This window comes from Schistocerca piceifrons, chromosome 4, assembly GCF_021461385.2.
Source record: "Schistocerca piceifrons isolate TAMUIC-IGC-003096 chromosome 4, iqSchPice1.1, whole genome shotgun sequence".
In the NCBI taxonomy this organism is placed as follows: Eukaryota; Metazoa; Arthropoda; class Insecta; order Orthoptera; family Acrididae; genus Schistocerca; species Schistocerca piceifrons.
In genome coordinates, this window is record NC_060141.1 from 191,748,980 (window position 1) to 191,773,748 (window position 24,769).

A 24,769-nucleotide genomic window follows, 5' to 3' on the forward strand; every position below is an offset into this window, starting at 1 on the left:
AAAACATTTAAAAAGTATAACTAAGGGAACCAGACTTCGTTAGAAAAAGAGAAATGGTGAAGATTGCAGGTATTAATGACACAGCAAATAACCAAACTGGAAAAGATGAAAATGGCGGCCACAAAGGAAGAAAAGGTCATGTTCACCTTCCTCCATTTTTGTACTGCGCCGTCATGAAGAGCACCACTGTTATCTGTATCCATCTCATATAAATAAAACAATATTGATCCAGGAGAATATGTTACCAGGCTTCCATAAATAATGATTAATGCGGAGATTTCATTTTGACTTAAACTGGTCATTATTAATAAGCTTTCATAAATATGGTACTAGGAGTCTCATATATGTCTACATTTTATGACAACCAAGAACAAAACCGAAAACGACTACTAAAGCTAATAACTGACGAGCGTGATTATGCCATTGTCTCCCATAGTCTAAAAGAGCTCTTACTTGTCTTTGATTGGCTGATCGATATCTGGCAAATATTTTACAATTTGGTATATCAAGAAATACTGAAAGAGTCTATATTCAGATCAGGGATTGCACTTATAGTGCTTCTCTCAATGTCAGTAATTTGATTGTTGAAGTTATCTGGACTACACAAGCTAAATTGCCCTGCATAGGTTGTTCAGCGAACCTATCACTACTTTACTTTTTGGCTTCTTCTACATTCTTTCAATAAACTTTTCTGCATGAAAATAATTATTGTAAACATTTCCTTTTGACTGGGATCAACTGCTGTTTTGAAGTGATCATGTAATAGCAGTACACTGTGTTTTAATTTTTTCAGTTCACTAGTATAACATGTTTTTTCTTTCAGCACATTTTGCCTATGTTGTTACATGTTCACAGGACCTTTCCTGTACTTCGGTGGTTAGAGATAGCGAAATTTAGTTTCGATGGTCTGGAATAACTCTTTAAGTGCATCAGTTGCTGCCTTTCTACTGTAGATAGTGCTGTCTGAGAAGATTTGTTGTGTCTCGCATTCATCCTTCTGTTTTATCCGTTTTGCTTCTCACTCTTCCTTCCTTCCACTTTATTAAAGCCATTACTGTACCTAATTGATTTCGTAGCCCCAATTCACTGCTACTCGTTATTGTCTTTTTTTCTATCTTTAAATGGCACTGAACAAGTTTTACTACTGTCTGCAAGATCTTCCCTGTCTGATTTCGCCACCATCCAAAAATTCTGAAACCATAGACTCATCCCATCGTCCATTCTGTCACCATCCGAGGTTCTTATTTATTCCGCTAAAAACTTCCCCTGTTTCAGCCATAATGGTGAATTCGTATACTACAAGTTTAATAATCACCACTCTTCTTGCAGAAGTATATATCGTTCAATTATAACACAATTAGCTTAAAATCCTCATATGCAATTTCACACCCAAAAATACAACAGCTACCACCAAAAATTGTGCTGCAGCAATTCCAGCCAAAACTACAAATTTGCTTCGTGTGATGATTACTTATTGTCTTGCACTTATGTGGTTACATAGTATACTATTGTCTGTATAATGAAAACTGCTTGTAATCTTACGCTCCCATATATCACCATTAAATTTTTCTTAGCTTCTTCATCAGTTTCAAAAAACATCGAGAGACGTAAAATATACAAAAAACTATTTTTTTTTATTTCAGTTCTCTGTTGTTGCCTGTGGTACGTCTATGGGTAGATTCTTGAGGCTGTAATTTTTGACTTTGTGAGTTCCAGTTGTCATGAAAATTGAGGAAGTATTTTCTGTTGCTATGACTTTCTTTTATTTTATCCCATTCTTCTGTATCTCCACTTCAGAACATAAATTCACATTGTTATTGCATAACATAAAAACACGACCATTCCATCAGCAGAGGCATGCCCACTACTACTAACTCATTCTGTAGTACTAACAACATTCCAAAGTGCTTACAAAGCAAAAGAGTTTACAAACTTCCTTGACAAAAGAGGAATCTTCACCAAGTTGTATCGTTATTTTGTAAATGGGTCCAGAAATAAATTTCATAATTAACATTAGATTGTGCAATTAATAATACGAATTTTAAGTATGCCAGATTTCCGTAATTTCAAAAATTTCTAAAAAAAGAATAATTTTTAACTGTATCGATTTTAACAAATTAATTTCTTTTTATACATTTTGCCTGAAATATAATACATCGTATACAAAATCATAAGAAATTCTTTTAGTGAAACAGCTGAGATAATTTTCACCTATACGAGATTAATCCTGGTATCAGCTACTTCTATAATAACAAAAGTTATGTTAGAAAAGGGTGTCCCATTACATGCTCCACGTCGTTCTCACAATTGCTAAAGTTACTCATCACCTACATTTATTTCTTTCTTCATTTCATAGTTCATCTAACACCTCTGTCAGGCTGCGTGGCTCGCTACTCTGTTTCTTACTTATCATATAATTGGTAGTGTCCCGTCTACCGTCCGTTCCTTGATTGGTATGTAACGCGTTTCCTTACTATCGATTTTTTTCAGTCTTTTTCTCCTCATTTTCTCTTCAGTGACAATAGTTCTGATCGCTCGTCGCCACTTGTAAAGTAATGGGGAAAGGAGCAGGAATGTAATTATTATGTGCCATGTCACTCATCACTACTTTAAAGATCGTAACCATCAAAGTTTTGGAAGACAGCAACTAAATCGAAAGGTTTTGTTCCACTGGTGCACTTATTTATGACGACAAATGATTAATAAAAACACCTGGTTTTCTTCCTTTACTTTAGTTGGCACTCTGGGTACCTTGCTCATTTCAAACAATCACACTCACTTTTGTTAGCTTCAGCTTCAATAAATGTAATCCAAAGAGATCCAAAGACACAGTAAGCTAATTGTTATAACCTACACTACTCATTGATACAAAAAACTGTACTATGGGTAAAAGCAAATACAGTAAGGTTAGCGATATATTTGACACAGGTGGCTCCGTAATCGGCACTGTGTGTTGTCCTTCGGTCGCGGTGTTGATGAGCAACGAGAAAAATTTCGGTGGGCACGCAGCAGGCTTACGATTTCCTAGGTATTGGAGAAAACTGTTGATGGCTACAACCCTCTTAGTGAAGACGACGATTGATTCATATTGCTGATGTGCTATTAGGGAGATGATAGATGGTTCAGTGTTTGTGAATGACCGTGTTTAAGTGGACTTAAAAGGGGTCAGTCGGCATATTTTACTGATCTTACATTCGGACGTATGTTCCTATGTGCAGACAATTATAGGAAACAAACAGGCCAAATACACTCCTGGAAATGGAAAAAAGAACACATTGACACCGGTGTGTCAGACCCACCATACTTGCTCCGGACACTGCGAGAGGGTTGTACAAGCAATGATCACACGCATGGCACAGCGGACACACCAGGAACCGCGGTGTTGGCCGCCGAATGGCGCTAGCTGTGCAGCATTTGTGCACCGCCGCCGTCAGTGTCAGCCAGTTTGCCGTGGCATACGGAGCTCCATCGCAGTCTTTAACACTGGTAGCATGCCGCGACAGCGTGGACGTGAACCGTATGTGCAGTTGACGGACTTTGAGCGAGGGCGTATAGTGGGCATGCGGGAGGCCGGGTGGACGTACCGCCGAATTGCTCAACACGTGGGGCGTGAGGTCTCCACAGTACATCGATGTTGTCGCCAGTGGTCGGTGGAAGGTGCACGTGCCCGTCGACCTGGGACCGGACCGCAGCGACGCACGGATGCACGCCAAGACCGTAGGGGACCGCACCGCCACTTCCCAGCAAATTAGGGACACTGTTGCTCCTGGGGTATCGGCGAGGACCATTCGCAACCGTCTCCATGAAGCTGTGCTACGGTCCCGCACACCGTTAGGCCGTCTTCCGCTCACACCCCAACATGGTGCAGCCCGCCTCCAGTGGTGTCGCGACAGGCGTGAATGGAGGGACGAATGGAGACGTGTCGTCTTCAGCGATGAGAGTCGCTTCTGCCTTGGTGCCAATGATGGTCGTATGCGTGTTTGGCGCCGTGCAGGTGAGCGCCACAATCAGGACTGCATACGACCGAGGCACACAGGGCCAACACCCGGCATCATGGTGTGGGGAGCGATCTCCTACACTGGCCGTACACCACTGGTGATCGTCGAGGGGACACTGAATAGTGCACAGTACATCCAAACCGTCATCGAACCCATCGTTCTACCATTCCTAGACCGGCAAGGGAACTTGCTGTTCCAACAGGACAATGCACGTCCGCATGTATCCCGTGCCACCCAACGTGCTCTAGAAGGTGTAAGTCAACTACCCTGGCCAGCAAAATCTCCGGATCTGTCCCCCATTGAGCATGTTTGGGACTGGGTGAAGCGTCGTCTCACGCGGTCTGCACGTCCAGCACGAACGCTGGTCCAACTGAGGCGCCAGGTGGAAATGGCATGGCAAGCCGTTCAACAGGACTACATCCAGCATCTCTACGATCGTCTCCATGGGAGAATAGCAGCCTGCATTGCTGCGAAAGATGGATATACACTGTACTAGTGCCGACATTGTGCATGCTCTGTTGCCTGTGTCTATGTGCCTGTGGTTCTGTCAGTGTGATCATCTGATGCATCTGACCCCAGGAATGTGTCAATAAAGTTTCCCCTTCCTGGGACAATGAATTCACGGTGTTCTTATTTCAATTTCCAGGAGTGTAACTAGCCGGTTAAGGATGTTAAAAAAAGCGTGTAAGTTTGGTAGAGAGATTTGTTTGACAGTAGATTATGGCAGCAATATCAGAAGCCGTGGATGATGCTGTATTTATGCTATACTAATAGATTTCGCCAGCGATCTAGGCATTTTACACGCCTGGATTGTGCAAATACTCGCCTTTAACGTAACTGTGCTCGCTAGAATTAGTACGGGTGGTAATGTGCTCGCATCTCATGCAAGCCCGGGTTCGATTTCCGGTCGGGTTGGAGATTTTCTCCGCTCGGGGAAGGGTGTTGTGTTGTCCTCATCATCATTCCATCTTCATCACCGACGCGCAAGCAGCCCAATGTGGCGTCGACTGAAATAAGACTTGCACTTGGCGGCTGTAAACTGCCTCCCGGCCAACGATGCCATACTCTCATTTCCATTTTTTGTTGTTGTTGCTAGAATTAAAGTATACTAAAGGATTGTCGATTTGTTTACTACGTCATAATACTTATCGTATGTTATAGGAAGGAGTGTTGACTAATGAGTGTTGGTGTCTGTCCGTATAATCTGAGACATAGTGGACGTTCTACAAATACCAGCAAGGAAATTATTTCTTTTGGTTATTTCTCCATTACAGCTCCAGTTACTTTCAACTTTATTTGATGGAAGTTAGATTGACAGATGCGACAGACAAACCTTTTATTCAGTGAACGCAGATGCTGTTAGACAGACGTGTGGTGGGATATCATTGGGTATTGACGTTATTTTTGACTTTTAGGTTATGCAACATCACGCGTCCAAATGTTTCCGCGATAACAGTTTCTTTCATTAGGAATGAACTCTGCCTCTTGCTGTGAACAGTTGTGAAACCATATCGTGCATGAACTATTGTGTGTCACTTTGTGAAAGCCCTTTTAACACGTAATACGAAGAGCGTACCGGCATACGTGTCTGACACCGTATCTGCGATGGCAGGTTAGAATTATTTCACTCACATTTTTATTTTACAACTTTACACTTACTGAGGAGTATAGTATTTCTAAATTCAAGTTATGAACTACACAGTAGGTCTGTTAATACACTCAACGATTTCAATAATTGGTATAGATTGCCAGCGTGAAGTTATTTTTCTGCTTAGTTGTAGGTGTGTACCTATTTTCGCGACGAATATATACCCGCCCGACACATTGTAGCTTAATGATTTTTAATAGACGGGGGATTAAGTTATTTCAAAGCGTCGAGTCATCAGAGTTATTCATTGGAAATTGCAGCAGAGCTGTCGCGCAGGATATGTTGCCCAAGAGATACATAATCATTTGAATCCTTGTCAGTCACACATTTCATTGGGTAGTCATCAGGGATGAGCGTTTTCCCCTTGACTCATCGTATTTTTGAAAACGCTGATATGTCAACGTGGAATGCCAGATTCACAATACATACCATATAGGCTAGTTAAATTTATGTAAGCCTGTTGCTTCAAACTACACAAATAGGTTTTCACCTTTCCCTTATTAATTTTAAAGTAAGTGATTTTTTTTTTTTTTTTTTTTTTTTTTTTTTTTATTGCACAACCATGCAGTCGATTTTCATAGGCTGCTTTGGAGACCGTAGAGAAATTAACACCTCCACTAATAATGAACTGTTTGGCTTTTTATTGCCCCAAGAATTATTAGACATTGAAGAACACTATCGGATAAGTGTATAGACGCATAGAATGTAATTTTGTGAATACTATTGTTTCGGGGAGAAAATAGTAACCATATAGGCCTATAGTGGAAATGACATGTTGGAACCTGCCTGCTTTGCTTTCACCTCATGTGCTTAATAGAATTGTGAGAACCCGTGTAGCGCTACTTTATTTGCAGACGTGAAGTAGTTCCTCTTCAAAGTGTTTAGTAATTAGGTAACTTGTATACAGTTACAGTTTTCACTGAGGAATTTTTTCTAAATAAAATGAACTTATTTAGAAATTTATAATACAGCTTTTATGTTACTGTCTTGTATTGCAGTGAAAAATATATGCCAGAATGGAGTTAAGATATTAATTTTAGTTCTCTCAAGCAACTTAGAACTTCCTGCTCAAAATGAACTTTAATTACTATATAATGCTTAAACTGCTATACTGTTATACTGTAAAATTATTCTTAAGCTTATATTTTTGCAGGAAAAATAAGAACTGTTTAGATGAAAACAGAAGATGGAAGAAGAAATGTCTTACAGTAGACCTAGCAGTCCATTCTTGTAGCAATTTCCATACAAATTTTTCTTTCTTTCTTTAGCCTGAAAACATTAACCAGTGCGTACTAGGCTTACATACAAGACCACCTAAAATATGGTGTAATATTCTGGGGAAATTCTCCAGCTGCTCTGAGCACATTCAGAATCCAGAAGAGAGCAATGAGGATTATTACTGGGAGCAAACCCAGACTCCTGCAAACCCATCTTCAGAAAGTTGGAAATCCTTACACTGCCTTGCCTCTAAATCCTTGAGACTGTAAAATCTTTCAGAAACCACATAGTGTCAACTGACCCCAGACTCGTAAAAAATACTGAAATACATGAACACAACACCAGGAAAAACGCAAACCTGCATGTTATATGTACAGACACTCAACTGTGTAAAAAGGGAGTTTTCCACATGGGCCTCCAACTGTTCAACAATCTTCCCACTAGTATTAAGTCCATCGAAGACAACATAAAATTTAGCAAAGCCGTGAAGTCATATTTGTTGTGTCACTGTTTGTACTCTGTAAATGAATACTTAGAACAGTAATCTTGCTGTTTGTGTTAAATTGAAAACATTGAGCAATATAATACATTAGGATAGTATAGGCCTATGTTAATATATGTTAACAATGTTAAATGATATTTTCCGACATCTGCAACACACTGTGTACCTTCAGATCACATGGAATGAATAAATAAATAAATAAGTATGCTTAAATAACTTCAAGAGCCTAATACCTAGCTTACTCGCTAATACGGTGAGGATAAGGTGTAATCACATTAGGCATTTGCGATAGGGTGTGTCTTAAAATAATGCTCCATGCTTGCTTTCTGGAAAGTAGACCACTGGAGCTAATGTCTTACATGTAAGCATTTTTATTCCTTTTCCTTCACAGCATTGCAACTGTAAAATATTAATGTTACTGATTTTGTAAAATTTGAATTGACATCTTTTACAATAGATTTTAGTATTTTCTTTTATCGGTGTGTTCACCTCTGGCTGTATCATACATAGATTTCTAGGTCTTTCTGCAACTTATTTCATGCATGATGGTGGTCTGGTGTGTTGTATACTGTTATGTGCTTTATGCAGTTATAATCTTTGGATTAATGTGTTGTAACAGGAAAATTAACTGAAAAAAGGCCGCAGTTTTACAGTATCAGCTATGATACTGAGGAAAGGCCTGTCCATAAGAACAGTTTAAAGTATAAATTTTCATTTGCACAAGGTAATCACTACAAATAATTTGCTCATGAGGAAACAGAATTTCAGCAACACTTCATTGTACAAAATGATTGAAAGTTCAGAGATGTAAATGGCATTAAATGTTGAGACCTCTGAAAATATAGACTAAAACCTGACTAAAATATGTAAATAGTTGTGTTTTTATGTAATATGTTATGGTGCAACTTTATTCTGAGAGCCCTGCAATTTCTATTGTTAAAATGAAGCATAGTGAAAATTAATGTCAAATAGATATGACTATGAACATATTTGTGGAAAAATAAAGTGTTAATCATAAATATCTGTAGAATTATGGAAGCTTAATTGTGGCCAAAGCCAGTTGTTCCTATGGCAGTAGACATGAATTTGCTTTTGCATTTATATGGTGTTGGAAACTGTGTGGTTACGTCTTATGTATTTGGAAGCAGTGTGTTTGGGGGGAGAGGGGATTGTGAAAAACTTCAGCAATAACATTGGGAGATGAATAAATCATTAAATTTAGTCCTGGTCATATTTGTCATATGAAAAGCTATTGACTGTTTTGCAAGACTGAATGCTTTGATAGGTAAGTCAGTGGAAATCCAGCAGTTGTTTTTATTCTTAGTATATTAACTTTCCTTTGGTGATACTTCTTGTATGTAATAAAAGTAAAGTTGACTCGGCAGACTGCTTGTAAAGTATCGTCTCCACAATAACTACATAAATCTGTTCACAGAACAGATTACACATCAACTGAAATTCAGCCAGATGTAACCCTATTGTTTGCAGAATTAAAAAGACCACGAAATCATAGTTATATTGAAACAAGCATTTTGGTTACTAAAACAATGTGACAAATGAGAAATTATAGGACACTATGAAGTTACCTGCTAATTTCTTTTTACATATGCAATGCATTTTCTAGCTACACCAGTACCCAATTTTTTTTTTGCCAAAAATTAAATTTTAGGAATCATTTCAAATATGCCTTGAATATTTCAGCTAAAGTGATGATAGCAGGAAACATGGTGTTGTTCCCTTTATGTATGTGTCACAAACATGATGGAAGTTCTAAAAAATGCTGTTTGTACTTTTTTGACATTGCCAGAGGTTTGGATTACATAAACCACATACTTCTGTCGGGAGAAGTAAATCTTATGGTTTTCGTGGTATCTTCTTTGTACATGTGTAATCTTCTCTTCATAAAAGAATGCAGATCACACTGACAAAATGCACATAAGAGTAAAGCTAAACTAAGAACGTAATATTTTGTCTTATGTAATGCAGATAGTTGATTAGATTGTCAGCATTGACAACAAATATTTTGATGGTACAGATAGTCAAACCCAATGAATTTTGAGGAATGTTATCTCAAGTTGCATTTACACAGAACTAAAAAAAAATGTTTGTTTGCAGCTATGTGGAAGCACTACGTTGCAGATACGATATAATTCAGTCACCAGCTTCCTCCTAAGAGTATGAAAATTCTTTTGGCACCCAACTATATAGGGAGAAATGATGTCACAATAAAATAAGAGAAATCGTAGCTCTTACAGAAAGATTAAAGTGATTGTTCTTCGCGCGCACTGTTACAAAGTGTAATGGTAGAGAAGTAGCTTAGCTTAAAGATGGTGCGCTGAACCCTCTGGCAGGCACTTAATTGTGAATTGCAGAGTAATCGTGCAGATAGAGGTAAAATATGGTATGGCACAATAATAATGCTATTTGAATTGTAGAGTAATGGTGTAAACATAGGTACAATGCTTTATTGCAAGAATATTTACACAATAAAACATTTTGCCACATTTACATGACCCCCATAATACTGCAGATATACTGTAAATATGTACCATTTGATGTTGAATTGCTAGGCGATTCAAAACTGCTAATGGAAAATAGAAATTGAAGAATAAAAAAATGTGACTGGTTGTAGTAATTTGTGGAAACCTTTAGATAAATTGTTCTGATACTACCACATCAAATTCCTAGCCCTCCTCACCAGCATCAAACACTTCTGCATCTCCTATACCAACACAAACTAGATTTCAGTAACCCCATTGTGTCCCCCTTGGTCACCAACTCCAATCTGCTGCTGCACTTTCTAAGCACATACATCCATACTTCACTTATATACACTACAAATCATATCCTAATGCAGCTTCAACCAATTCCCTCTCCAAGACAATGAGATCTGCCTAATATTTATCGTGCCTACCAACTTTAGATTAGATTAGATTTACTTTCATTCCAATTGATCTGTAGTGAGGTCGTCCTCCAGGATGTAGAACATGTTAGAAAAACAATACATGACAAATATTTACAACTCAAACAAATGAGCGAATGTACCATTCCACAGGTCCCAAGTGGAATGATAGTCATTTTTGAATGAACACTATATGAAAGAATTATTTTACAAATACTGATGCACTGAATTTAAAATAAAAAGTTCTTTAAATTTATCTATAGGGTAATAAACGTGTAATACAACTACTAAAATTTTTACAATGAACACATTGCTGCACTGAAATATAAATCAGTTGGTTCTACTGAGAAATTCATCAATTGAGTAGAAGGAGTTGGCCACCAATAAAACCTTTAGACTTGTCTTAAGCTGAATTTCATTGGTTGTTAAGCTTGTTATGGCTGCTGGCAAGTTATTGAAACTGTGTTCCTGAATAATGCATACCTTTTTGTTCAAGACCAATTGACTTTAAATCTTTGTGAAGATTACTCTTATTTCTAGTATTGATTCCATGAATTGAGCTGTTGGTTTGAAAAAGTGATATTTTTAATGACAAATTTCATTAAAGAATAAATATATTGGGAAGCAGTAGTTAGTATCCCTAGTTCCCTAAACAGGCTTCTGCAGTTCTTGAATTCACACCACATATAACTCTTACTGCACGTTTTTGTGCCCGGAAAACTTTAGCCTGGAATGAAAGGTACCATAGTATGCCAGGTTTTTCATTTTTATGTCCCCTATGTCTGACACAATTCGCGTAGCAAATAGAGATTTGTTAAGACGCTTCAGCAATACTGTGGTGTGCTTTCCCAGTTGAATTTATTATCAAGCTGTAATCTCAAGAATTTAACACTGTCCACTTCTTCTATCTGCTTGTCATCATATGTTGGGCATATACTCGTGGGACACCCCTTACAAGTTCTGAACTGCATGTAGTGTGTTTTTTCAAAGTTTAATGGTAAAGAATTGGCTAGGAACCAGTGATTAATGTCCACAAATATTTTATTAGCCGATCTTTCTAAGACTACACTTGATTTGCTATTTATTGCAATGTTTGTATCATCGAGAAACAAAACGAACTTGGCAAAATGTAGACTGGCAATGGCAAGCGTTTCTGAAGAGGAGATATTTGTTAACATAGAGTATAGATTTAAGTGTCAGGAAGTCTTTTCAGAAAGTATTTGTATGGAGTGTAGCCCTCTGTGGAAGTGAAATGTGGGTGATAAATAGTTCAGGCAAGAAGAGAATAGAAGCTTTCAAAATGTGGTGCTACTGAATAATGCTGAAGATAAGATAGGTATATCACATAACTAATGAGGAGGTACTGAATAGAATTGGGGGAAGAGGAATTTGTGGTATATCTTGACTGGAAGAAGGGATTGGATGGTAGCACGTGTTCTGATGCATCAAGGGATCACCAATTTAGTATTGGAGGGAAGTGTGGAGGGTAAAAATCATAGAGGGAGACCGAGAGATGAATACACTAAGCAGATTCAGAAGAATGTTAGGTTGCAGTAGGTACTTGGAGATGAAGAAGCTTGCATAGGATAGAGTAGCATGGAGAGCTGCATCAAACCAGTCTCTGAACTGAATGCCACAAAATCATCTCCCACCTGACAAGCCTCCTACACCTACTGCCCTAACTGCCCTCCTTCGGCAACTCCCCCCTCGCTTCCTCTCCCTTGGCAATTTTAATACCCATCACTCTTTTTGGGGCTCTGCTTTTTCATCTGGTCAGAGGCTCCTCATTGACCAATTTCTTGTGGACCACAACCTGTGCCTTTCCAATGATGCTTCGCCTATTCACTTTAGTGCCACGTATGGCTCTTTCTCTGCCACTGAGCTTCTGCTCACTTCACCTCCCAGTCTTCCTTCCTTACACTGGTTGCCTCATGATGACTTCTGTGATGGTGACTACTTCCTGTTGATACTCTTTCTGTTCCAATCTCTCGATGACCAGGTTACCCTGCTGTGCTCTCCATTGTGCTGATTGGCCTTTAAATTCTTCCCAGGTCATGTTTACAACTTCTTTGTCAAGTTTTATCGAAGAAGTGATATGTCCAGTAAGATTATCGGCACTGCCAGCATTGCCGTTCCCCACTTGATGGTCCCGTTTGCCATTGCCCAGTTCCACGATACAGCAGAGCCATTGCCACTGCCATCTGTTACCGTGCCTTGCAACATATTAAGCATCACTGGTCTTATTACCTTGGCACGTCTTCACACCACAGCCCATTACTTAATGAAATGGAGCAAGTGTGTGTATTGGGAACACTTTGTCTCCTGTCGAGGTTCTTCAGTTCCTTCATCACGGGTGTGGGCTAAACTCTGCACCTCCAATGTTGTCAGTGGCAGTCTTCTCTTCTGGGTCTTGTGCTTCCAGGTGGCCTTTGTAGAAATCCATCAGTTTTTGCAGAACATCTCACAACTATTTTGCCATAGCATCAATGTCGGCCTCCTATCCAGCAGCCTTCCTCCTCCAGAAACACCAGGCTGAAGTTTCTTGCCTGTTTTACCCCTTGTCAGGTCGAGTCCTACAATGAACCTTTTAATGAAAGGGTGCTTCTTCTGGCCCCATCTTCTTCCTACGATTCCGCACCTGGCCCTGATTTCATCCATAACCAATTCTCTAAATACCTCAGTCCTCCAAAATGACAATATCTCCTTCAAGTGTTTAACCATATTTGGCTCCAAGGCATTTTCCCCTCTCAGTGGAGAGACAGTATTGTGGTTCCTATCCTTTAGCCTGGCAAGGATCTGTTGTCCCTTGATAGTCACTGGTCAACTAGCGTGACCAAAAGTCCCCTGTAAGTTACTAGAATGGATGGTGTCTCGTCGGCTCAGTTGCATCCTCGAATCTCGGGGCCTGTTATCTCCTTCCAAGTACAGCATTCGGAATGGGCTGTCTCCAGTGGATCATGTGCTTCGATTGCAAACTGCAGTTTTGCAGGCCTTTTCTCAGTGCCTCCATCTTGTCGCAGTTTTCTCTTATCTTCATAAGGCCTATGCCAATTTTTATTCGCCACTTCCTGTCCCACTGGTCATTCAGAGTTCAGGTTGGCACCATTCTCAGCTCTCTGCAGATCCAGGAAAATGGCATTCCATAGGGCTCCATATTCTGTGTCCTCTTTTTTTTTCTCAGCACTGTTAATGGACTTGTGGCCTCTGTCAGACTGTTGGTCACTCTCCTGCTCTGTATGTGTATGATTTCTGTGTTTGGTCTAGCTCCCACTTGGTGGCCTCTGCGGAACGACAGCCCCCGGTGTTATCGGGCATGCTTGCATGTGGACACTCTTTCACGGTTTTAAATTCTCTCCCCTTCTACATCTACATGGATACTTTGCAACTCACATTTAAGTGCCTGGCAGAGGCTTCATCGAACCACCTTCACAATTCTGGTATTCCAATCTCGTATAGTGCGCAAAAAGAACTAACACCTATATCCTTCCGTACGAGCTCTGACTTACCTTATTTTATCTTAGTGATCTTTTCTCCTTATGTAGGTTGGTGTCAACAAAATATTTTCACATTTGGAGGAGAAAGTTGGTGATTGGAATTTCGTGAGAAGATTCTGTCACAGCGAAAAATGCCTTTCTTTTAATGATGTTCAGCCCAAATCTTGTATCATTTCTGTGACACTCTCTCCCATATTTCGCGATAATATAAAACGTGGTGCCATTCTTTGAACTTTTTCGATGTACTCAGTCGTCCTATCTGGTAAGGATCCCACACCATGCAGCAGTATTCTAAAAGAGGACGGACGGACGTAGATCTGTTACATTTTCTAAGTGTCATGCCAATAAAATGCAGTCTTTGGTTAGCCTTCCTCACAACATTTCCTGTGTGTTCCTTCCAATTTAAGTTGTTCGTAATTGTAATACATAGGTATTTAGTTGAATTTATGGCTTTTAGATTAGACCAATTTATCGTGTAACCGAAGTTTAACGAATTCCTTTTAGCACTCATGTGGATGACCTCACACTTTTCGTTATTTAGGGTCAACTGCCAGTTTTTACACCATTCAGATATATTTCCTAAATCTTTTAGCAATTTGTTTTGATGTTCTGATGACTTTATTAGTTGATAAACGACAGTGTCATCTGCAAACAACCCAAGACAGCTGCTCAGATTGTCTCCCAAATCATTTATATAAATAAGGAATAGCAAAGGGCCTATAACACTATCTTGGAGAACGCCAGAAATCACTTTTGTTTTACTCGATGACTTTCCGTCAATTACTATGAACTGTGACCTCTCTGACAGGATGTCACTAATCCAGTCACATAACAGAGACGATATTCCATAAGCACGCAATTTCAGTATGAGTGGTACAGTGTCAAAAGTCTTCTGGAAATCCAGAAATATGGAATCAATCTGAAATACCTTGTCAATAGCACTCAACACTTCATGTGAATAAAGCTAGTTGTGTTTCACAGGAATGATGATTTCTAAACCCATGTTGACTGTGTGTCAATAGACTGTTTTCTTCCAGGTAATTCATAATGTTCAAGAACAATAAATGTTACAAAATCCTGCTGCATATCGACGTTAATGATGTGGGCCTGTAATTTAGTGGATTACTCCTACCTTTCTTGACCTGTGCAACTTTCCAGTCTTTGGGTACGGATCTTTCCTCGAGCCAGCGGTTGTGTATGATTGTTACGTATGAAGCTATTGCATCAGCATACTCTGAAAGGAACCTAATTGGTATAGTCTGGACCAGAAGACTTGCTTTTATTAAGTGATTTAAGTTGCTTCACTACTCAGAGGATATTTACTTCTACGTTACTCATGTTGGCAGCTGTTCTCAATTTGAATTCTGGAATATTTACTTCGTCCTCTTTTGTGAAGTCATTTCAGAAGGCTATGTTTAGTAACTCTGCTTTGGCAGTACTGTCGTCGATAGTATCTCCATTGCTTTCACGCAGAGAAGGCATTGATTGTTTCTTGCCATTGACATACTTCACATACGACCAGAATATCTCTGGATTTTCTTCCAGGTTTTGAGACAAAATTTCTTTGTGGAAACTGTTATAAGCATCTTGCATTGAAGTCTGCACTAAATTTCGAGCTTCTGTAAAAGATCGCAAATCTTGGGGATTTTGCTTCTGTTTAAATTTGGCATGTTTGTTTCGTTGTTTCTGCAACAGTGTTCTAACCCATTTTGTGTACGAAGACGGATCAGCTCTGTCATTTATTTGGTATAAATCTCTCAATTGCTGCAAATACTATTTCTTTGAATTCAAGCCACATCTGGTCTACACTTAATAATTTGGAATGAGTGGAGATTCTCTCTCTGGAAGGCGTCAAGTGAATTTTTATCTGCTTTTTTGAATAGGTATATTTTTCGCTTATTTTTTGGGATTACAATATTCAGTCTCACTATGACAACCCTGTGTTTACTAGTCCTTCTTGTATTGGTTTCGATGCTCGTTATTAACTCTGGATTATTTGTTGCTAAGAGGTCAAGTGTGTTTTCACAAGTAAAGGATGGTGTATTTGTCACCATACTGTGGTCCATCCTGATCCGGAGCTCTATCTTGATGCCTAGCAATTGACCATGACCCCCCAGTTCTGTTTCTTGGGTCTCCTTTTTGACAAGAAGCTTATGTGGTTGCCCCATATGTGTCGTCTGAAGGTTGGCTGCTTTATTGAACTCACTGCCCTTCGCTTCGTTGCCCACAACTCTGGGGCGGATTGTTAGATCTGTCTCCAGCTTTATTGGTATTATTTCTGCATCACTTTGACTATGTTTATCAAGTTTATGGATCAGTTGCGTCTTCCATGCTGCTCCCCTTAAACCCAGTTCCCCATCATGGTAACTGTTCAGCCAATGGTGTCTTTTGGACTAACCCTGTCAGTAGCATTCTGGTTGACAATGGGATCCCTCTTTTTCCAGGTCAATGGTCCCAGCTCCTGATTTCCCATGCTATCACCATCTGCTCTCCCTTGCTCACCCTTCCTCTTCTATTCTTTTTCTAGCTTCTAGCTATTGCCTGCCCACTGCCCACCCTCAGGTTGGTTTACCGGTTGGGCTCTGCTTCACGTCTCCCTGCCGTGATTTCCATCTTCCCATCTTGCCCTCTTCCCCATGTTCTCTCTTAGCCACTCCCCCCCCCCCCCCTCCTCTCCCCCTTGGTTAGTTCTTCAGCCTGGGATTCCAATGGATCTCTTCCAGGATCTGATAGCCTCCATTTTTCCAATGGTGTTCCATTGTTTATTCCGTACGCTCTTAAGGATGTTTTAGTATGCCCTTTTTTTTTTTTTTTTTTTTTTTTACACCAGTGGGTCTAAAGCCACCAATCATGTGGGATATGCCTTCACATCTTCTGTTGGAATTGAAAACCATTTGTTGCCTGCCACATGTAGAGTGTTTACTGCAGAATTAATGGCCATCTATCAGGTCCTCTGCTTTATTAAATGGTCCTCCTTCACTCAAGTTTTGTCATGCATTGGCTCAGTGAGTACCTTTCAGGCTATCGCTCAGTATTTTCCTGCCATCCCATGGTGTCTGCCATGCGTGACCTTGCTGATCTTTGTGATACTGCTTACTTGGTTGTTTTCCTTTGGATTGCAGGCATGTAGGTATCCTGGCTAATGAACTTGTTGATCGTTTGGCTGGGGAGGCACCCACCTACCCCACTGTTCGCCCTGACACCCCCCCCCCCCCCTCCCAGGGGTGGATTTGCAGCTTTACATCAAATCCCTTTGTGCTCAGTCATGGGATGATTGTTGGGAGGCCTCCTCCCCCTCCCCCTTGGCTAGTAAACTTTGCTCAATCAAATGGACTCCTACCAGATGGCATTCTTCCCTCTGCTCTCCAGGTGGGAATCTACCATCCTCTGCCATCTTTGTATTGGCCGTACTAGGCCCACCTCACTATGATCCATATTTTGCTTGACTGCCCCTGCCTTTCGGCCCTTCATACTAAATATGTCCTTCCACATTCCATGTCCTGAGTTTTAGTGGATGACCCTCACATGATTACAACTCTCCTTGGTTTCCTACACCAAAAGTGGTTTGTCCTCATGGGTTTAAGTCCTTGAATTTCCCTCTGGAATTGGAGTCCCTCAGTTAGCATTGGTTATGTTATGGGGCCTTGGCCGTGCCTTCACATCGGCCAGGTGCTCTCCCCTTTTTACTTACGTTTTGTCTGGTCTTTGGTGCACTTTTGTTTCCCCCTTTTCTTGTGTTCTTTGCCTGGGGTTGTCCCTGTTGTGTCATGATCGTGCTGTAGTGTGGAGATCAGGATGGGTTGGAGGTAGTGCTGGTGCTCCAACATACGTAGCATTTCTGGAGCACCCTTGCCCTCGCAATTTCCCTCCACTCCCTCCTGTTCTTTCCTATTCCTGCTACCCTTACATTCCTTTTGTTCGTTCATTTTCGCTTCCTCTTTGACTGGAATGTACTGTTTGTGATGTTCCTCCCTTGGTTTGTGCCAGTGTAGATTATGGGACCAATAACCTCCCTATTTGGTCCCCTCCCTCATCCATCCAACCAACCAACATCATGCTGTGGAAGCCACTGGGTATTATTTTAGGTCATGGCTGGTAGTGATTGAGGGAACTCTGATGGTGCAATGGTATGTCATGGACATCCTGCATCCTCATGTATTATCACTTATGCCACAGTATTGTGGTGCCATTTTTCAACAGTATAATGCTTGTCTGCATGTGGCATGTGTCTGTATGAACTGTTGCTTGATAATGAGGTGCTCTGTGGCCAGCAAAATTCCCAGATTTGTTCCCAATAGAATGTGCAGGATTAGCTTTGACACCCTTCCCAACCAAATGAGAGCATGTGTTGAGGCAAGATGGGTGCAATTTCATACTGATAAATAGTCATGTAGCCAGGTTTTTGGTAATTTTGATTCATTTTTTTCAGTCACTGAGATAACAACACATACCCTCCCAGCTGTGCACTAAATGATAAATAACAATGTATGCCAAAAGTTTTCCAATGTGTCAAACCGTTTTAATGGTAACTGACAGCATTACTTCATCTAGGTATGGTAGTGTGGATCATTTCGGGGATGGAATAACTTTCAACACCTTGTATTCTGTTAGTGATACTCTCCAGGTCCCACAGTAATTTTTTAATGTTTGTGATCCAGCTACAGGAATTAGTGTACAACGTTTGTTTCTAATCAGTTCCTTTCGAAAACATATTCAAGATTAGCTATGAAAACTGAAGAACCACCATTGTTGTCATGTATGTGCAACTCACCTATAACCAGCTTTTAATAAACTTGCATATAGACCAATTTAGTCAGTCATTTAATAGAAACAGACATAATTGGTGGCCACCATGTGGCATGGTTTACACCTGAATGATATCAAACTCCCTGATGATGGTAGCATAGTGACAGATGATGTTCAATTAAAAGAGAGAACAAAAATAATTAGGTTGTTGAAAAGCAGTAGTCTGGCTATGATATTTCAACCGGCCTTATGCGGATTTTGTAACATCACCCTTCAGATACACATTTGTGACCACTGAGTAAGTGTGTGTGTGTGTGTGTGTGTGTGTGTGTGTGTGTGTGTGTGTGTGTGTGTATGTCAGTAATAAATATTCAAATATTCTACTAGGGATACTAAACTTGAGTGGGGTTAAAGGCCATGGTTGAAGTCATATATCCTAACAATAGAAAATTGGTCATGATAGACATACACAAGACTAAATTTGGAGTGGTGAAACATTAAATATTGTTTTCTACAATGTTCAGTGCTTAGCTTGCACTTGTTTTAAGCCACATAAATTTGACATTGGAGAACTGTTCAAAAGTTATTGTTTGCTGCTGAGAGTAGTATACTGATAAAGGGCACAAACATATGACATGGCCAGGAGAGTAATGGAACTATCTTAAAACTGATTTACAGTGAACAGTTTAAAAATCAGTTTTAGAAAACCTCATGTTATGCAATTCTAAACAAATAAAAATAGCTTACTGGTGGATGAGGCCTCATGTGTGAACTTCTAGGCATCAGTATGGATAAATATTTGAGGTGGCACAACACATTAATAAGTTAACAAAAAAAGGCTTTTTCACTTACAAATCTCTCTCATTACATTGACCAGGAGACTTGATTGCTAGCATACTTTATACAGTTCCAGTCAGTAATGCCATTGGAATATTCTTAAAGGCCAAAGAAGAATGTATGCAGTAATAATATTGTTTAAAGTTGATGACTAAATGTGTTGCAGAACCCTTTTCAGGGAATTATGGGATTTGTAAGTGTTGTACTTGAGACTTTTCAAGACCTTTCCAACTACGCTTCTGGCTGCCGAGGGCAGATGGTTGCAACATATTGCAAACATGTTTTGAAACACAGAAATGGATATCTGTAGCAGTGTTGGTACAGATCAGAGAAACAGTGTTTCTGACCAGTTACTGCACATCAACACTGCATGGTACTAGCATATGTGTATATTCCAAGTTTTGAGTTTCTGTGGTATTTCATTGTTTCACAAACAATGTGATATTGGGGTGTGTAAGGCAGAAATTTTGGGATGTGACATCATGTGAGTCTTAGAAGTGCTTATAGAATGTAAGAATTGAAGAATATAAAGATAACCGTGAAAAGACGAAAGCATCCAAGGAAGGGACAAGGTGATTTGCTGCTTCTTAGAAAATATTGCAGAAGCAGGACAAAAAAGCAGATGAATGAAGCACATTTGGCAAATAAGTGGCATGCAGATTGAGAGACCAGCCACTATTGCAAAGGCCAATAACAAAGCATGAATTATAGTGTGCTGTATGAGGCAGATTAGGAATTAAAGATTGGAGTTTTCAGTGTATTTGGGTTTGGTAGTAAGCAGCTAACACTGGTTCCCCTGTCACAGTCAGTCCCAATGAGCAGTACTGAAGTGGGGAAGTAGTTCTGTATGACTGTGTCTGTGTCATTATTAAGCAATGTGGAATAAAAATTTGGTAAAGGATATATTTAAATTACATGTATTTTTTCAGTTAACTTTCCTTTAAATAGTGCTACTGTATTGACCAAAATATTAAAATTGGTGTACAAAATTCTAGTGAAGTTTGGAAACTGGTGCCATCTTCTGTATTCAGCACCAGCATCAGTAGCAGATTATACTGATACCTTCTTCTGTAATTTGTGTTAGTGCACTAACGATGGCCACGCATTCGTCTTCATTTGCTTAAACTTTTGGATATTAACAGTGCAGCATCACATGTCATTGTATTGTCTTTGTCACTAAGCATAACATAGCAGAAATCGTGAATACATTACGAGAGACATTTGTTACCTGTGTGGAGACCTTAACAGTTCGCAAACATGTAGCAAATGAGCAAGAAACATGTTTACAATACAAGTGGCAGTGTGCATACAGATTTACACTTATGTGATAGTATCTATACATTTTAAGGGTACTTGTAGGTAATAACTGGACAATTAACTACCACAGTTCAAGTAAAAATACTGTCCATATAGACCATGCATCATAATTTAGGGTTCAGAATGGGGATTTATATTGTGGTGTGAAAGTCTATAATAAGTCGCCAAATTGAGAATTTCCAGATATTCAAAGACAAATAAAATCAATACATCATTAGCCACAATCAGAAAATTTGGAATCAGGGATGTAAATTTCACATAACACTAATGTTTATATTAAATGAATCTTGATTTATCCAGCATATAAATAACTGATAGTATTCTGCGTAAAGTTACATAATTGCTTTCTTAGAAGAATTGTATAAAACAAGAGTTGTTATAGAATAAGAGGAGCAGTGGCTTTTTCAAACTAGCCATTTTTCTCATTATATATGTAAACATGTGCAGGTTGTCCCAGGAGGAATGGTCAGTGTTCAGGGACATGGCAAGAATGATTATTTAAAGCAAAAATATCTAGTGCATATGGACTCTAAAATGCATACCCTAAGAGCTGTGAGCACTTGCTCATTTTCACTACTGTGAAACACAGTTCTTCTATTGAACTGGTGGTCATTTCTCTTAAGGTATGCTTTTTAGGATAATGTTTAATAGACTTTATTGCTTGAATGATTGGCCAATATTCAGGTATAGGACAGGAACATTCTTCCTTGTATACCTGTATAAAGTAACTTGTAAGTCAGAGCAGACTACTACTGTTGATAAGTACCCCAACACTGTAGGACTGGGATGAACTTCCTGTTATAACAGATAATGAATGATGGGCAAAGATTGCTTTGGAAATGGCTCAGGGTCCATAGGAAGCGGTAAAAAGATGAAGTAAAAATGTGATAAACACTTGGAGAGTGGAGCAACTGGAAGAGGATTGCAGAAAATATAGTAGTATGGAGAGCCTTTCTTAATTATGATTTTGCATGGTCCGCTATACCTGATACTTCCAGGAGTGGACGTAGCATTGTGTGCAAGAGTTGTTTCGTGAAGAATGATGACTGACACCCACCAAGCATTCATGTGAAATCTTTGTTGTATATTAACTGTGCGTGGTGGCAAATAATTCAAATGACATGCTGTTTGTGAAGGCTCCGGTTCTGTGTGGACACTGGAATCAGCTCATACGTGAGCTTTAGCAACTAATTAATTGCAGTCAAATTCTCTTGTGCTGTATGTTAGCATAACATTATTTGGTTTCTTGAAAGAATGAAAGTCACTGTAAAATTGCGGCACTTAATTACAGAACAGTGTGTTTTTTTGCTGTAACATTCATGTGATCCACTTAAATGTAACAGATTGCTTCCTTCATAAATAGTTTCTCATGCTTGGGTCATCATTCCCAAAATGTGGTGGTGGTGGTGGTGGTGGTGGTGGTGGTGATTTTCTATTCCAGTTGCACAAATTCTTGTGTAGAAACAATAAATAGAGCTGCATATCTGATCAGAAACAAAAATCAATATTTAATGAATGCAACAGATTTGCTTAAAGCTTTTGATGAAGGTATTTCCACTTTGTTGTTGTCCAGACAAAAAGACTCTTAAACTGTATTAGTTTCTGTGTTGAAATTGTGTGTTCTGTAGTAGAGCTTCAGTTCGCTCCGTGCTAGAGTATCAACGTATTTTGTGGAAATCGGTAGGGACTTCTTTTAAATGAAGACTGTTGGTGCAGTGAGAGTGAGATGATTGGTTTAACAAGATGGGATTATATAAAATGTCAGTTCTTAATATCTTCAGGAAAGCTCTGGAGTTGTCACCTTCTTATTGACTAGAGATTTTTCTTTTCATTGCAACAACCTGTAAATTGTCTTGATTCCACAATCTTCTGCCTTAATTGACATTGTTAACTATGAGTTACTTTGACTCACTTACGGTGCTGTGTGGTGATTTTTAATGCTGTGAAACAGTGGGGATGCAGCTATAACGGGAAAAATTGTTCATTAGTTTGGCTTCTGACAGGGTACTGTGACATGCATCTTTCTTTCTCTCATCTAACAGATAACAGTGAAGGCGTATCACACTTCTACAAACTTTTTAATAGTACCTGTCATGCCGCTTCTTGTGTTGGATACTGCCTCTAATGTATTGTCATTGAATAAAGAGCATTTGTCAGAACATTTATTGGAAAGTCTGACTACTGTGACTGCTAACATAAATGCAACATTTCTTATACAGAATGTCTCAAAAGAAAGTTCATGTTTGAAGAGCTGTCTGCACAAGGCGCAACAAGCAACAAATCTGAGGAGAAAAGGGGGGGGGGGTACATTCATCACTTGCTTGGCCCATAGGAATTCCGGCAAGGTGGAGTACTTCTTGGGAGTAGAACGTGCATTCCATGTTAGAATTTTACAAAAATAGTGATTCAACAACTGTAGCGCAAGGAAACTTTGCATTGGTCATGTGTTGTATGATCTAAATCATGCTCAAAGTGTTTACCTTACGCAAAAATGTTCAAAACATTTGTGGAGACCGGTTCAACACTGGCCAAATAGAAATCCGGGCAACAAAGGTCCTCAAGGATGGTCAAATTTGCAGAGTGTGTAAATCGGTCTGTTTGTGATAATCCTAACCTCTCCATTCATAAGTGTGCAAGTTCTTTAAATGTGCAATGATTATCACTGCACCGAATTCTGCAAAAAGGCCGTAAACAGTGCTTAGGAAATCCAATTGGTGTAGGGATTAAAGCTCCAGGATCCCAAACATGCACTGCTGTTCACTAATGATGTGACTGAGTGGTCTTCATTTATCATCATATTGTTTTATGATGAGGCTCATTTTCGCCTGAATGGTTCTGTCACTAAACAAAATTGCCACTACTGGAGTGCAACAAATACTAAACAGAAGCATGAGAAACTCCATCATTCACTCCCTCCCTTTCTCCCTCCCTCCCAAGGCGGCTCATGGTTCTTTTGTGAGTTCGTGCATGGCACAGCCTGTGCCCCAAGCTATTACAGCCCATTCTTCCTTCATGCGCTGTATTTCCTTCACCATGCCCCTTCCCCCGCATTCTCGCTCTTTCCCCGCTGCCCTCTCCATCCCCTCTCTCGGTGTTGTGATTTAAATCGACCTGGCTGTCTACCTGTTTCCTTGTATTAATAGCAAATTTGTTCCTATTGCATGTTCATTTATCCTTTTTGGCAATTTGGTCCCCTCTTGGGGTCTGACCTCCATTTTTAAATTTTCAGTCTTTCGTGTGAGCCATTTGGGAAAGAACTCCCTCCCTTGCGTCTATGGCATGGATTCCTCTGCCCCCTTCCGTTCCATATTCCTTTGCAGCCGTAGCCACCCTCTACCTCGTTAGGTCACCAACATGTTTACCCAGTTGTGTGGTAGGGCTGTTGTGTACCCATCTGGCTGAGCCATCTGATAATGCTGGGTTCACACTACTGACACCTGAACGATTGTCTCCCTATGTATGCCATGGAAGGGGTGCATGTCATTTTGGAGCATTGGAGCTCACGGCAATGGTCACCATGCCAGACAGCTCTTGCTGTGGCTTGGTGGCACACATGGCAGAGCCCCTGATTGGAGTAGGTGATACCCGAGTGGATGCTTGGCCCATGAAGCGTATCAAACTGCAAACATCTGGCTGTTTTCAAACAGCTCTCCCTTTGAATGGTAAAGGACTATTGAATGCTACTTCATATGACCGTGCAGCCTTGCCTTCGCTGGCTACACCCTGGGAGGAGGGCTCAGGCTCGTCTTGGGATGAAACGCTTTCCCTGCTGCCTGGTCTGTACTAGGACGGGTGGGGACACATTCACAGCCACAAAGCCATTGGTTTTTTGTGGAGAATATAGAGGACAAGTTTGGTGAAGTGGAGTCTCCCAGTAAAATATGGTCAGGCTCTTGTTGATCAAAGCTGCTCCTGCCACCCAATCTGCAACTCTTTGTGCTTTTGATCGTCTTGGCAATGTCCCGATATGTATAACACCTTACCAGTCTCTGAATATGGTCCAGGGAGCGATTTTTCAGAGGACATCATCTTGCAAATTAATGAGGAACTCTGGGCTAATCTGGAGCGATGGAGTGTTCATTTTGTTTGATGTGTGCAGAAGGCTCG

At 40.0% G+C, this 24,769-nt stretch overlaps 1 protein-coding gene across 1 annotated transcript in view; it reads left to right on the forward strand.

Moving 5' to 3' along the window:
* The first annotated feature begins 5,354 nt into the window (after positions 1–5,354).
* LOC124794653 (cytoplasmic aconitate hydratase-like) overlaps positions 5,355–24,769 on the forward strand; it is a 327,246-nt gene continuing 307,831 nt past the window's right edge. Inside the window, exon 1 of the mRNA XM_047258177.1 lies at positions 5,355–5,610. Coding sequence (XP_047114133.1) covers positions 5,604–5,610 — 7 coding nt within the window. The 5' untranslated portion in view covers positions 5,355–5,603. The remainder of the gene's footprint in view (positions 5,611–24,769) is intronic.